The sequence below is a fragment of the Hemicordylus capensis genome, chromosome 5 (genome assembly GCF_027244095.1).
Source record: "Hemicordylus capensis ecotype Gifberg chromosome 5, rHemCap1.1.pri, whole genome shotgun sequence".
In the NCBI taxonomy this organism is placed as follows: domain Eukaryota; kingdom Metazoa; phylum Chordata; class Lepidosauria; order Squamata; family Cordylidae; genus Hemicordylus; species Hemicordylus capensis.
Genome location: NC_069661.1, coordinates 259,557,418 through 259,569,983, shown reverse-complemented (window position 1 = coordinate 259,569,983; position 12,566 = coordinate 259,557,418). Strand labels below are relative to the sequence as shown.

At 57.7% G+C, this 12,566-nt stretch overlaps 2 protein-coding genes across 3 annotated transcripts in view; one reads left to right on the top strand and one right to left on the bottom strand.

The window, feature by feature from the left end:
* SND1 (staphylococcal nuclease and tudor domain containing 1) overlaps positions 1-12,566 on the top strand; it is a 182,837-nt gene that overhangs the window by 38,829 nt on the left and 131,442 nt on the right. Inside the window, exon 10 of the mRNA XM_053253263.1 lies at positions 5,870-5,983. Coding sequence (XP_053109238.1) covers positions 5,870-5,983 — 114 coding nt within the window. The remainder of the gene's footprint in view (positions 1-5,869; positions 5,984-12,566) is intronic.
* LOC128326447 (poly [ADP-ribose] polymerase tankyrase-1-like) lies at positions 3,366-11,488 on the bottom strand. Of its 2 annotated transcripts, XR_008308049.1 has the most exons (3): positions 10,847-11,488; positions 9,114-9,350; positions 3,366-3,461 (listed from the first exon to the last, which is right to left on the bottom strand). XR_008308049.1 is itself a non-coding variant. In XM_053253266.1 (2 exons), exons 1-2 carry the CDS (start codon positions 11,310-11,312, stop codon positions 9,193-9,195), a joined length of 624 nt encoding a protein of 207 aa, XP_053109241.1. In that variant the 5' UTR covers positions 11,313-11,488; the 3' UTR covers positions 8,972-9,192. The 2 variants fall into 2 exon arrangements, 1 of the variants encoding a protein (XP_053109241.1); XM_053253266.1 differs by lacking the exon at positions 3,366-3,461 and having other exon boundaries at positions 8,972-9,350.

Sequence of the window (12,566 nt, the reverse complement as noted above, 5' to 3'; positions counted from 1 at the left end):
AAGGTCAGACCGCCCCCGCCCATATTGGCTAGCTGTGGTATGTCCCAATGAGATGCTCCTGGCTGTCAGCAACTGAGAACGGAGCGTTGGTTCCACTTACCGTGAAAGCTTCTTCTGGTGGTTGCAGCCAGGGGCATCTCGGCCCACCCGGCTATGGCGCTCTGACCTAGTATCGAACAAGGACCAGGGTGCTCAGTTTGCAAACTGCGGGGAGATCGACCTCATGACTCGCTCCCAGCTGCATGTTTATCTTTTTTCTTTCTTGAAATTCTCCTCAGAATGCTATCCTAGTCCGCCTCTCGGCCCGAAAGAACTGGGGAGGAGTTATCCCCCTCGGGCTCGGATAGGCGGGACTTGTTTTTTTCTAACCAATAAACTCTGTCCTGCCTTGGAGCTCCTTAGAAGTGATAACCCAATGAGATGCCCCTGACTGCAGCACCCAGAAGAAGCTTTCACGGTTAGTGGAACCAACGCTCCGTTTTCAGTTTCTCCAGACTTTTTAGAACATCATCTCTTGTCACTGCTATCTGACTCTGTTTGCCTCCACCCCTAAAAAGCCTGTTTCAGGAACAGGTATATGCTCAGTATCCTCTGCTGTGAAGATGGACGCAAAGAACTCATTCAGTTTCTCTGCAACCTCCATATCCTCCTTAATAATCCCTTTCGCTCCCTCATTGTCTAATGGTCCAACCGCCTCCCTGGCAGGTTTCCTGCAACTGATGTATTTAAAGAAGTTTTTATTATTCCCCTTGATACTTTTGGCTAAATGTTCCTCAAACTCTCTTTTTGCCTCCCTTGTAGTCACCTTGCATTTCTTTTGCCAGAGTTTTTGTTCTTTTCTGTTCTCCTCACTTGGCAGGCCTTCCAGTTTAGGAAGGAAGTCTTCTTCCATTTTATGGCTTCCTTGTCTTTACCTGTTATGCATGCTGGCATCCTCCTGGACTTTATTTATCTATTTATTTATTTTTGAAATTGTATACTGCCTTTAATTAAAAACAATCCCAAGGTGTTTTACAAAAATTAAAAAACATACAATAAAATGACAATAAAAATAATAAGCTAAAAATATAAAACAAATCTAATTTAAAATCTATAAAATACAAGCATAAAAACCATACATGGGTAAAAACACATAGAAGCAGCAATAGAAAACAATCATGTAAAAGCCTGGATAAAAAGCCAAGATTTAACAAGCTTTCTAAAAACTGTGATGGAGTCCGAGGAGCGAATGGCCACTGGGAGAGCATTCCAAAGTCTGGGGGCAGCAACAGAGAATGCCCTGTCCCGAGTGCACAACAGCTGAGCCCCCCTCATTGTCGGGACCCGGAGCAGAGCCCCCTCCGATGACCTCATCAAGCGGGCAGTAACTCTTGGGAGCAGGCAGTCCCTCAGGTACCCCAGGCCCAAACCATTAAGGGCTTTAAAGGTGAAAACCAGCACCTTGAATTGGACCCGGAAATGAACTGGCAGCCAGTGCAACTCTTTCAGAATGGGTGTGATGTGCTCCCACTGGGCAGCTCCCGATAAAACCCTAGCTGCCGCGTTTTGCACTAGCTGTAGTTTCTGGATATTCTTCAAGGGCAGCCCCACGTAGAGCGTGTTACAGTAATCCAGCTGTGACGTGACTAAGGCATGGGTAACCGTGGCCAGATCTGCCTTCTCGAGAAAGGGACGCAGCTGGTGCACTAGCCGAGGCCGTGCAAAGGCACCCCTGGCGACCGCCTCCACCTGGGCTTCCAAAAGCAGAGCCGGGTCCAGTAGTACCCCCAAGCTGCGTACTTGCTCCTTCAAGGGGAGTGCAACCCCATCCAGAACCGGTAAAATCTCCTCATCCCAATTGGCTCTCCTACTGACCAACAGTACCTCCGTCTTGTCCGGATTCAATTTCAGTTTATTAGCCCACATCCAACCCATCACGGTCTCCAGCCCCCGATTCAAGGAGAGATAGAGCTGAGTGTCATCTGCATATTGCTGACAACTCAGTCCAAGTGCCCGGATGACCTCTCCCAGTGGCTTCATGTAGATGTTAAACAGCATGGGGGACAAGACCGAACCCTGCGGGACCCCACAGGCCAGCGGCTACACAGCCAAGCAGTAGTCCCCCAGCACCACCTTTTGGACCCTCCCCCCAAGAAATGACCAGAACCACTGCAACGCAGTGCCTCCTACTCCCATATTCGAGAGGCAGCCCAGATGGATACTATGGTCGATGGTATTGAACGCCGCCGAGAGGTCCAGCAGAACCAACAGGGACACACTCCCCCTGTCTAGTTCCCGGCATAGGTCATCCACTAGAGCGACCAAGGCAGTCTCAGTCCCATATCCGGGGCGGAAGCCAGATTGAAAAGGGTCCAGATAATCCATATCATCCAAGACCCTCTGCAGCTGGGACGCCACCACACGCTCTATCACCTTGCCCAAAAAGAGCCAGCGTGGTGTAGTGGTTAGAGTGCTGGACTAGGACCGGGGAGACCCGAGTTCAAATCCCCATTCAGCCATGATACTAGCTGGGTGACTCGGCCAGTCACTTCTCTCTCAGCCTAACCTACTTCATGGAGTTGTTGTGAAAGAGAAACTTAAGTATGTAGTCCACCGCTCTGGGCTCCTTGGAGGAAGAGCGGGATATAAATGTAAAATAATAATTTTTAAAAGGGCAGGTTAGAGACCGGTCTATAGTTGTCCAGGTTGGAGGGATCAAGGGAGGGCTTTTAAAATAATGGTCTTACCACCGCCTCCTTGAGGCACGGTGGCATCCTGTCCCCTCTCTGGCAGCTTTTATTAGCCATGAAGGGCAAGGGTCAAGAGCACACGACTTAGTGGTACCTTTCCTCCTTTTTGGTGTACATTCTAACTGGGCTTCTAGTATTGTGGTTCTGTGTAAACTCCATGCATTCTGGAGTGAAGTGACTCTCCTGGTTTTCCCTTTCAGCTTTCTTTTCACCAAACTCCTCATTTGGGAGAAGTTCCCTCTTCTGCAATTCAGTGTTAGCCTTCTTGGGTGATTCTCTCCCCGCATGTATGCTGAATTTGATGGCCCTGTGGTCACTGTTCCCTAAAGGGTCGATGACACTGACGTCACCTACCAGGTCCTGGTGCCACTCAGAATTAAGTCCAAGGTTGCCTTCTCTCTGGTCGGTTCCAAGACCAGCTGTTCTAGGGCACAGTCATTCATTCAACGTATCTAGGAATCTGACCTCTTTGGCATGACCTGACTGTGAATTGACCCAGTCTATGTGTGGGTAATTGAAGCCACCCATGATTACTGCCCTGCTGCTCCTTGACGCCTCCCTGATTTCCTCCTGCAACTCTTTGTCACGGTCAGCGTTTTGATCCGGAGGGCGATAGCACCTTTCCCATTGTTCCTACATGATCTTGTGTCAGGGTGAGCAGTGACGACAGTAGCCAAGTCTGTGGATAATTCTCAATGATTCAGGACGGTGAACACCCAGGCAGGCTCTCTCCTAGTTGGGTGGAAAGGGGACAGAATGGGAAACGAAGGTCACTGTGCATGTAAAGATGCCCATTTGGGCCCAAACTCCTCACCTCACTTTGACGCTGATGGGGTGTGAACTAACCAGGCAAAGGAACAGCGAGTTGTGCTGGACAGCCCAATGAAAATGTCTACCCAGTGTGTAGCAGCTGTGGGGAAAAGGCAGATTCTGTGCTGGGGATCATTGGGAAAGGCATCAAGAATAAAATTGCCAGTATTGTAGTGCCCTTATGCCAACCTCCGCTGCATTTTTTTAAAAAAGGGGGATGAAGAACTGGCAGAGTGGGGGGGGGGCAGCAATGGTCAGGAGGCTGGAGCACCTTTCCTGCAAGGGAAGGCTAGAGTGTTGGGGACCTTTTGGCTTAGGAAAGGGGAGGGAGGCCTGTGAAACTCCACGCCTCCATGGTGTGGAGGGGCTGGACGGACCTTTTTCCTCCCCCTCTCATGGCATTGGAACATTCGCAAATGGATAGAGGGGAGATTCAGGACAGACAGGAAGAGCTCTGCACACAGAGTGGAAGAAGCCCAGCCGGGGATGTGGGGGTGGCGGCGGCCACTAGCTGAGATGGCTTTCAAAAAAGGCATGGGCTTGGGTGCCTGCACGGAGGAGTGTCATGAGGGCAATATGGAACCTCCTTGTTGAGAGGCACTCTCTCCCAGTTGCTGGGGGTGTCAGCGAGAGAGAGCTCTGCCTTCATCTCCTGCCCGTGCATTTCCCAGGGGCATCTGGATGGCACCTTGCTCTGCTCTTCTTCTCGTGGGGACTTCCGTGCTTTGGTTCTGGAGGCACTGGGTGTGGGGGTGCTGGCCCTGGCTGCTGCTGCTGTTCTGCCCCACAAATGGGCCGCTTTCCCTGCCATAGCAGCAGCCCAGTCCGGCCCAAACGCCTGTCTGAAGTCTGCCCGTCCCTCTGCCTAAGCACGTTGGAGAGATGGCTGTGCCTCCTGGGGCGCCAACACGGAGAGCTTCCGTCAGCTCTTCCGCTCTCCTCGCTGGCGGTTGTCAGAGGCTTGGAAGAGTCTTGAGCTATTTCTGGCACTGTGGGAGAGTGCGGAGGCTTGCCAGAGGGGCTGGCTTCTCTGGCCTGATGGGGAAGCGTCCTGCTAGGGCCGGGGTCTGTGCCAGCTCTCCGCACCTCAGAGGCTTCTTCGCCTGCCTGATCCCCCCCGCTGGCAAAACGTGGTGCTGGCTGCCTCCTCCTCCAAGGGAGCCGCTCGTGGGTTGGCGCTTCTGCTGGGTTTCTCCAAGTCAGCCTCAACTTTGCAAGCTCCGGAGAGTTCCTTCTGTGCTTCGGCCTTCACCTCGAGTGCTTTAGCCACCCCTCACGGGCCAGGTGCTCCTCCCCTGGAGGTGATCCCTGGCGCCTGGGAGTGAAGCCAGGCATGAGAAGGGGAGGTCAGTCGCAAGGGGCAGGCGAAGGAATTTGGGCCAGCCCATGGGCACGGGGGAGTAGCTAGTGCTGCACCTGCAAGCGGGGACCGTCACTGAGCCCATGTGTGTGTGTCTCTGTGTGTGTGTGTGTGTGTGTGTGTACACACATGTACTAGTGAGGCTCTGAAGTGCTTCCTGGGTTCCAAGATGGCAAGCCAGGTGCCCTGACTCAGTGAGCCTTGGGGTGGGGAGGGCGGGAAAGGGTCCTGAGCTTGGCCCCAGCTTGCTAACTGGGCTGCTTCTTGGGAAATGGGTGGCCCCTCTGGATCCTGCTGAAAGCTGTCCCAGGAAGAAGACACCCTGCTTCTGCCCTGAGTGTCCCACCCTCCAAGGGGCTCAAGGCGGCGCCTTCGATTTGCAGCCGCAGCTCTGCGGAGAGAGGGAGATGTGCCCCACCTCTGGCCCTTCTGCGCAGCACTGTCAGCAATTGCCCTCTCTCAAGTGGCATGGCGTTCCCTGGGAGGCCTGAAGGCTGCTGCTGCCACCGCCGCTGGGTGTGGGTGAGGGTCTCGTTCGCTTCACTGCTTCAGCTTGTGTCTTTGGGGATGCCCGTGGGTTCAGACCCACTCTTGTCGACCCAGGGCCTGGAGCTTTAGCAGGAGAGCACACCCGTTGCACACATCCTAGCTGCAGAGAGCTCGGACGGACTCCTCTGCCGGAGCCCCTGGAGGGATGCTGCCGGTCGGCACGGATGAGTCAGCCGAGGGCAGGTTCATTGAGTGTTCCAGCAGGCTTTTCAAGTCCACAGATCTCTGTCGTGTGGGACCTTCTGCCACTTAGGTGCAGCTCCACCTTGCTGCCTTACCAGGCTGTGGCCGGGCGGGGGGCCCGACTGGAGCTTTGGGGTCTGGGAATGCCTCTCCATGCCCATCAGGGCTGGTGCTCTAGTGTCAGCTGGTCCTGGAAGCACAGCTTCATGCCTGGCTCCTGCTCCTCTTATCTTCTCAGGTGATGCAAGTGCTCAACGCAGACGCCATTGTGGTGAAACTCAACTCTGGGGACTACAAAACGGTCCACCTTTCCAGCATCCGTCCGCCTAGACTGGAAGGCGAAGGCACCCAGGTGAGATGCCCAGCTGAGGGGTGTTGGGGGAGTGTGTAGGTGGTGAGTTGGGAGTGCCCTGTCCTTGGTACCCAGCGTGGGCCCTTGGCTGTTCCTGTGGTTTGCACACCATCCTGTCACTTCTGGTGGGGTGGCCACTTGGTGCCAGGTGGTCGGGCTGAGGGCGGTGCGTCGGTCGTGTGTTGCGTGTCGTCGTTGTGGGAACTGGCGCCTTGTCTTGGATCCCCCTCTTGTTCCGAAGCGAGTCTGTTTTCCGGTTACTGCTAACCTGGTTGAGGTGAAGGGTCCCTCGGCAGCGCCTTGCTGTGGGGGCCAGGGTCTGAGTCTGGCTTCGGCTTGCAAACACCGGGAGGTGAGCAGACCTTTCCGCAGCAGTCTCTTGTGCGTCGCGGAGCTGCGAATGCATGTTAAGCTCCAGGCCACATGGATGTTGAAACGGGGGATGGAAACTGGGAGGGGCTTCCCTGTGTTCAGTTCTCAGATTTTTGTTTATTTTGCATATTTATTTATAAATGGCTCTTCTGCAAGAAAAGGACCCATTGCGGTTTAAAATAATGAAACTACAGTAATAGATACACAAAGAAATAGGACTGCATAAAGCGTGTGTTGTTGTTGTTTTTTAAAAAGTCGGGGCTGTGTTGAGCGGCAGGAAGATGAAGCGGCTGCAGGCGCCTGGCAGGAGGGGGTGGCCGCTTCCCGGGAGCAGCTTGACGGGCCTTCTTGGGGGAGTCCCTTCGGCCCGTTCAGGGCCGCCCCGGAAGTCCTCCCCGCAACCTTGCAGCTGGCGCTGGGAGCAGGCCTGAAGGGCGGGGAGAGAGCTTGCCCTGCAGGGCCGCCCCTCCTCTCCAGGAGTGAGGCTCTCCCTGGGATGCCTGAATTGGCCTTTCAGCCATGGGGCTGGCGGGGGGCGGGGAGTGTCTGTCCGGCTCTTGGCAGCGCCGCACAGCCCCACGGTCCAGGATGGGCTTGGTAGCGGCTCCCGTGTCCAGTAGCATCTCTGGCCTGGCCTGGGGTGCCTCTTCTCTGCTCTGTGAATTCCCCTTGGATTAGGACCGTAAGGCTTTTGAAACCCAGGCCCCCCCGGGGAAGCCTCCTGTGAACCTGCAGTCCTCATGGAATGCACAACCGAGCGGTTTCTCTTGCCAGCTAACTCTGGTTCCCCTTCTTCCCCGGAGCGGGCGGTGGGAGGAGGGCAAGTCTGGCAAAGCTGGAAGGATGTGGCTCTGTCCGCCACCGCACAACGTTCGGTAAATAGCATCATGGACTCTCAGGAAGCTGTTGAGACATGGCTGGCTGCCTCTGGGTTGGCCAGCAGGAGTGCCGTTTTTATGTGGGAAGGGGCTGAGGACTGTATCCTGGGAGGGGCCGTGGCTGCTGCCAGCTGCTTTGGGGGCCGCGGTGGTGGAGCTGTGTGCCACTGTGCCTGGCTTTGGCCTTGGGGCTCTTTGCACCAGCTGGGGGCTGTGCCTGGACTGGACGGGCCTGGCGAGGCCGGGGTTAGCAGGCTCAGCCCCACTTGTCCTCTGGGATGTGGGGCTTTGTGAGTGATAGCCACGGAGAAACCTCCTGGGATTTTCCTTGGTGCAGACAGAAGTGGCCTCGGGCTGCCTGCCTTGATGAGACTCTGATTCTTGGCTCTGGTGGTGTGCACAGAACCGCGGAGGTGCGGTTCAGTGCCGGGAGCTGGTGGTTCTTTAAGGGCGGGGGAGGGTGCACTTACCCCTCCCACCGCCGTCCCCTTTCCGGCGCTCCGTTGTTAGTGAAAGCCATGGCGGGGGGGGGAGCGTACCTCCCTGCTGCCCCTTTCCCTGTTTGTGGCCGGAAGTAGCACCTGCGCTTGCGCCCGCGGCACCCCTCCATGGCGTTCACTAAAAACGGAGCGCCGGGGAGGGGACGGCGGTGGGAGGGGTAAGTGCACCCTCCCCCGCCCTTAAAGAACCCCGCCCCCCACCTTTGAGCCGGTTTGGAGGCCTCTAGAATGGCCTCCGGACCAGTTTGTGCACATCCCTAGTCGGATGGAGCAGATGGCGCCTGGGCACTGCAAGTGTGTTGGGGAAGAGCCCCCCAGGGCTCCAGTCCCCAGTGCTGCAGTTTCTTCTGAGGAGCGCGGAGGATCAGGTGCAGCTGTTTTCGGACCAGGGAGTTGAGGGTGGCATATGCCATTCAGGGGGGACTTGTGCTCCAGGAAAGAGTGGAGGGCAGGAGGGCAGGGCCACATAGTGTGAGGTGCTAGCTAGGAACATTGGAAGCTGCCCTCTACCGAGTCAGACCCTTGGTCTATCTAGCTCAGTATCGTCTTCACAGACTGGCAGCGGCTTCTCCAGGGTTGCAGGCAGGAATCTCTCTCTCAGCCCCACTATCTTGGAGATGCTGCCAGGGAGGGGGCTTGGAACCTCGATGCTCTCCCCAGAGCGGCTCCATCCCCTGCTGAGAGGAAGCGCTTCCAGTGCTCACACTTCTAGTCTCCCATTCAAATGCAACCAGGGAGGACCCTGCTTAGCTAAGGGGACCAGCTCTCCTTGGCAGAGGACAGCAGGACAGGCTACCTCTGGTTGTCCCAGATCTGCCTTGTTGTGGCTGTGCGGAGTGCACGGCGCACCCAGTGGTGTCTCTCCAGGGTGGATTCTCGCCCCTCTCATTCTTTCCCCAGGGGCCTGCCAGGATGCTCCTGCTGCCGGCAGCTCTGAGCCACTCCTGCTGCCCCCACTTCCGAGGGCATTTGGTGGCACCTGCTCCCTCTTGAAGGTGTGGAAGAGTAGCTGTCTATCCGCCCTGTTGCTCACACGAGAGACGGATCTCCCTGACAACTACTGCTACCACCAAGTAGACCTTTGGCGCTCTAGGCTGAGTCTAACACAACAGCCTTTCATACTTCTGTTGCAAAAACAAGCTTTGGGGGCGTGATAAAGCCTTATAGGCATGGGGTGGAAAAACAGAAGGTACAGTTTTTCTCTTAAAGATCATCAAGAAATTTTACTTGGTAATTAGTTCAATTAAAAGTTGGAGTTCAGTACTAACAACATCCACCACCATCAACCAAAAGAGCATAGGGACCAAACAACACGTGGTCAAAATTCACCCCCTAACCTGACTCCCTCTGAGCCCCAACTCCAGAGTCCTTGGTGATCACCTTTAGCATCGCTTTTCCTCAATTCAGCCTCCGATTCTGTTCTTTCCCAGTTCTGTGTGACTTCAGCTCTGCAGAGATTTCACCTCTCTCTCTGCCCGCACTTCTTCAGCTCTGTAGTCTCTCTCCTTTCCAGCTTGGACTGCAGCTTCAGCCGACTTGGACTCTCTTCTTCAACTCTTCTGGCTTTATCCAGGACTCTTTCCAGCTCCAGCTTCAACTCTGGCTGGCTGACTCTCTCTGTGTGTAGATACAGTTTTTCAAACAATCCAGTTAGTACAACTCCAAGTTCCCTCCATAGACCCTGCCAGTTAAAATAAATTAACAAATAAAAATACGTCGGGACTTGCAAGCACCCAAATCCTCTTTACAATCAGGAAGAGAGCCCTGGGCCTCATTCCTTCCCACGGGGGCTATTTGAGGACCAGGTGCATCCTGGCTTGGCTCGCTGGTGGCCGAAGCGCACAGTTGAGGGAGGCCGTCTGGACGTCCACCCGGGAGGCCTGGGTTCTCGGGCGGCTGCAGGTCCCCACCTGGGTGCCTGATGGCTGAAGCAGGGTGGCCTCGACCAGGCGGTCCGCTGGCACCCTGGCTGTGGGCCCTCGTGCCGGGGGACGATGGAGCTGTCGTCCGGCCAGAGCGGGAGGGCTGCCCTTTGAGGCCCCTGGCTGAGGCCTTGCTTCCTTGAGTGCAGCTTCCCCTGAGATGCAGAAGGCACACGTTGCGTGACCGCATGCCCAGCTCCCCACGTGGGTGTTGCTGGCCAAGGGCCCTTCCCTCCCGGCCCTGGCCTGATCCAGCAGGGATCTCTTCCCTACTGAGTGGTGCTTGCGTTCTCTCACAGAGGCTTGAAAAGCGGCGACAGGAACCTGTTCCGAGAGTGACCCCCTTCATGGCCTTGGAAGGTTCTAACTCTGAAAGGGGTGGAAGAAGCCCGGGTTGAATAAACAGAGCAGGGTCAGAGGACCGGGAGCTCCCCCACTTCTCCTGGGGGGAGGGGGGAGGGGCTTGGCCTGCCCTTGCCGGGGGTGGGGGGTGCCGTGGTCCTCCCTTCCTTGGGGCTCAGCAGCCGCCGCCTCTGGCAGTCAGAGTGGGCGCTGTGCCTGCGTGCACCAACCCCAGGAGCCGGAGAGTCATATTTCATCCAGACTCCATTAAGCTGCCGTCATGGCTGTCTATTCCCTGCTCTGTCATCTGCTGATTAGGGAGATATTGATGTGGGTCTGGGAGCGCCCTCCGAAGCAGAGTGGCACGTGTCGTGCCTTGCCTCGAAGGGCCGGCTCTCTGCTTGCAAAGCTCGGCCTTGGGCCGGTGGCTTCTGCTGGGCGCCCAAGTGCTGCAGTGATGTCCAGCCGCTGGCCGGCCTGGCCGTGCTGCTGGTGCACCGCGGTGGGCTCCTTTTGCTGGGTGCCGGGTGAGCGGGGGCAGCCCTGGGCTCTTTCCGGAGGCGGCGGGTGGGTGGGCGGGGGGGAGGGAGGGCACGGATGCCGGGCTGCCTGCCACAGCCTCAGCCGGCCGCTTCAGGGCTGCTTCTCCTGGTAGGCTTCGCTCTTGCTACGGAGAGAGCCGGGACTCCAGGAGGCTGGCTCCTTTCTCCAGCCACGGTGACGGCTTCCAGACCCCTCCCGTGGCTGGCTCTCCAAGCAGCGGGAGAGCAGCCTTCAAGCGGCCCCTGGGCCGGGCGCTGGGCTGTGTGCATGCTGGGGGTCTTGGCCTCCCTCGGCTAGCATCCTCACCTGGTAGCAGCTGCCGCCCCCCTCCCTGGTGCTGGCCGTTGTGTTGAACCCACGCTGAAGAGGAGGGTTGCTGCTCGGTGCTGTTGGCCTTTGTGCTGGCTGCCGAGTAACTGCCTTGGGGGCTCTGCCTCGTGGGGAAATGGCCGCCTGGGCTGGGACCTGCTGGCGGGGGCGGGGGGAGGAGGAGGAGGAGACTGCCGCCGCCCTCTGGCTTGGTGCCTGAGGACACCTCTGGGGCCTGCAGCACCACCCTGCGTCTGGCACGTGCTGCTGGGCAGAGAGCGGGCCATTTCTTCTTCTCCGGGTGGGTGTGGCTGGCTGGGGTGGGTCTCACGGTTCTCCCCGTGGGCACGAGAAGTGGCGGTGGCATTGGCAGTGGGTCGTCCGCATGGGGCTGGGGCTGGGCTTGGTCTTGGCCCTTCCCCAGCTCCATCCCCTCCTCAGCCTCGCTGCTGAGCCCATCCATGCATCGCCATCTTGTGGGCTTTGTGGTGCTCCAGCAGGAAGGCTTGAGGTCCTCTAGACAGCCTGATGGGCCAGGTGAGCCTCCCGCTTGGCTTCAAAGCGCAGGAGGGAAGGTTCAGCCTGGTGCCCCACGTGGTGCCGGCTGGGCTCCAGCACATGGGGCAGGCTGTCTGCTTGCTTGCTTGCTTGCTTGCTCTCCCGGAAGCGCTCTGGCTTCCTCTGTCGCCCTAGCCTGGCCCCTCCCTCCCCCCCCCAACTGGAGCTTTCTTGGAAGTTGGGGGGGGGCCCTGTTGCTCAGCAGTGGGGAGAGGGGCTGGGGAGCCTTTTTGTCTTTCTGCTGGGGGGGGTGCGCTGGCCCAGGTTCTCTCAGTCCCTCAGCGGGGCGCTGCCTTGGGAGGGATGCTGCTGCCTGTAGCTCCGTGTGACTTGTGTCCTCATTAGTCTCTTCTCTGAGGACAAAGCCTCCAGGCTTGGCGAGGGAGGGAGCCACTGGCAGGGGGAGGAGGCAGCATGGAAGGGGCATCGGGGCTCCCGTGCAGCCAAGATCAGGACCCCCCCACTCCCTGGGGGGGAGGAGGGGCTTGGCATGCGCTCGCCAGGGGCATGTTGCTGCGGCCCCCCTCTGGAGGCAGCTGAGATGCGGGGCGCTCTGTCTGTGTGCGGGGGGGGGGCAGCCACGGGTTCCGGATGATGAGCCCGTGTCCTCCTTGGGCTGGCTCCGTCTGGTCTCTGCTAACTTTCCTAAGTGGATCCCCTGGGAGGCCCTGCCTGGCTGCGTTCCCAGCTTGGCTGCCAGAGCCCTCACTCCCTCCTCCAGCTCTTGGCCGCCTCTCTCCTCGCCCGCTTGCCCTGTGCTTCCGTTGCCCCCTCTCAGATGGGGGGGAGGGCTAGAAGGCTGTGGGGCACGGTAGGACCCAGGCATCCAGTGGCCCTTCAGGCTGCTGTTGGATCCTGGGGCTGGCCAAAGTGGGGAAGGGGCAGAGGCACGGCAGGTGCAGTTCCATGCTGGCATGTGGAGAGAGTGATGCACGTGGGGGCAGAAAAGACCCCAACTCCACATGTATGCTGAGGGGGTCTGAGCTGTCGGTGGCTGACCAGGAGAGGGATCTTTGGCTCAACGTGCGGCGGCTGTGAAGAAGGCCAATTCCATGCTAGGGGTCATTAGGAAGGGGGTTGGAACGAAACATGCTTGTACCGTAATGCCCTTGTGCCAATCAGTGGTGCGACCCCAGCTGGAGTTCTGGTCACCGTACCT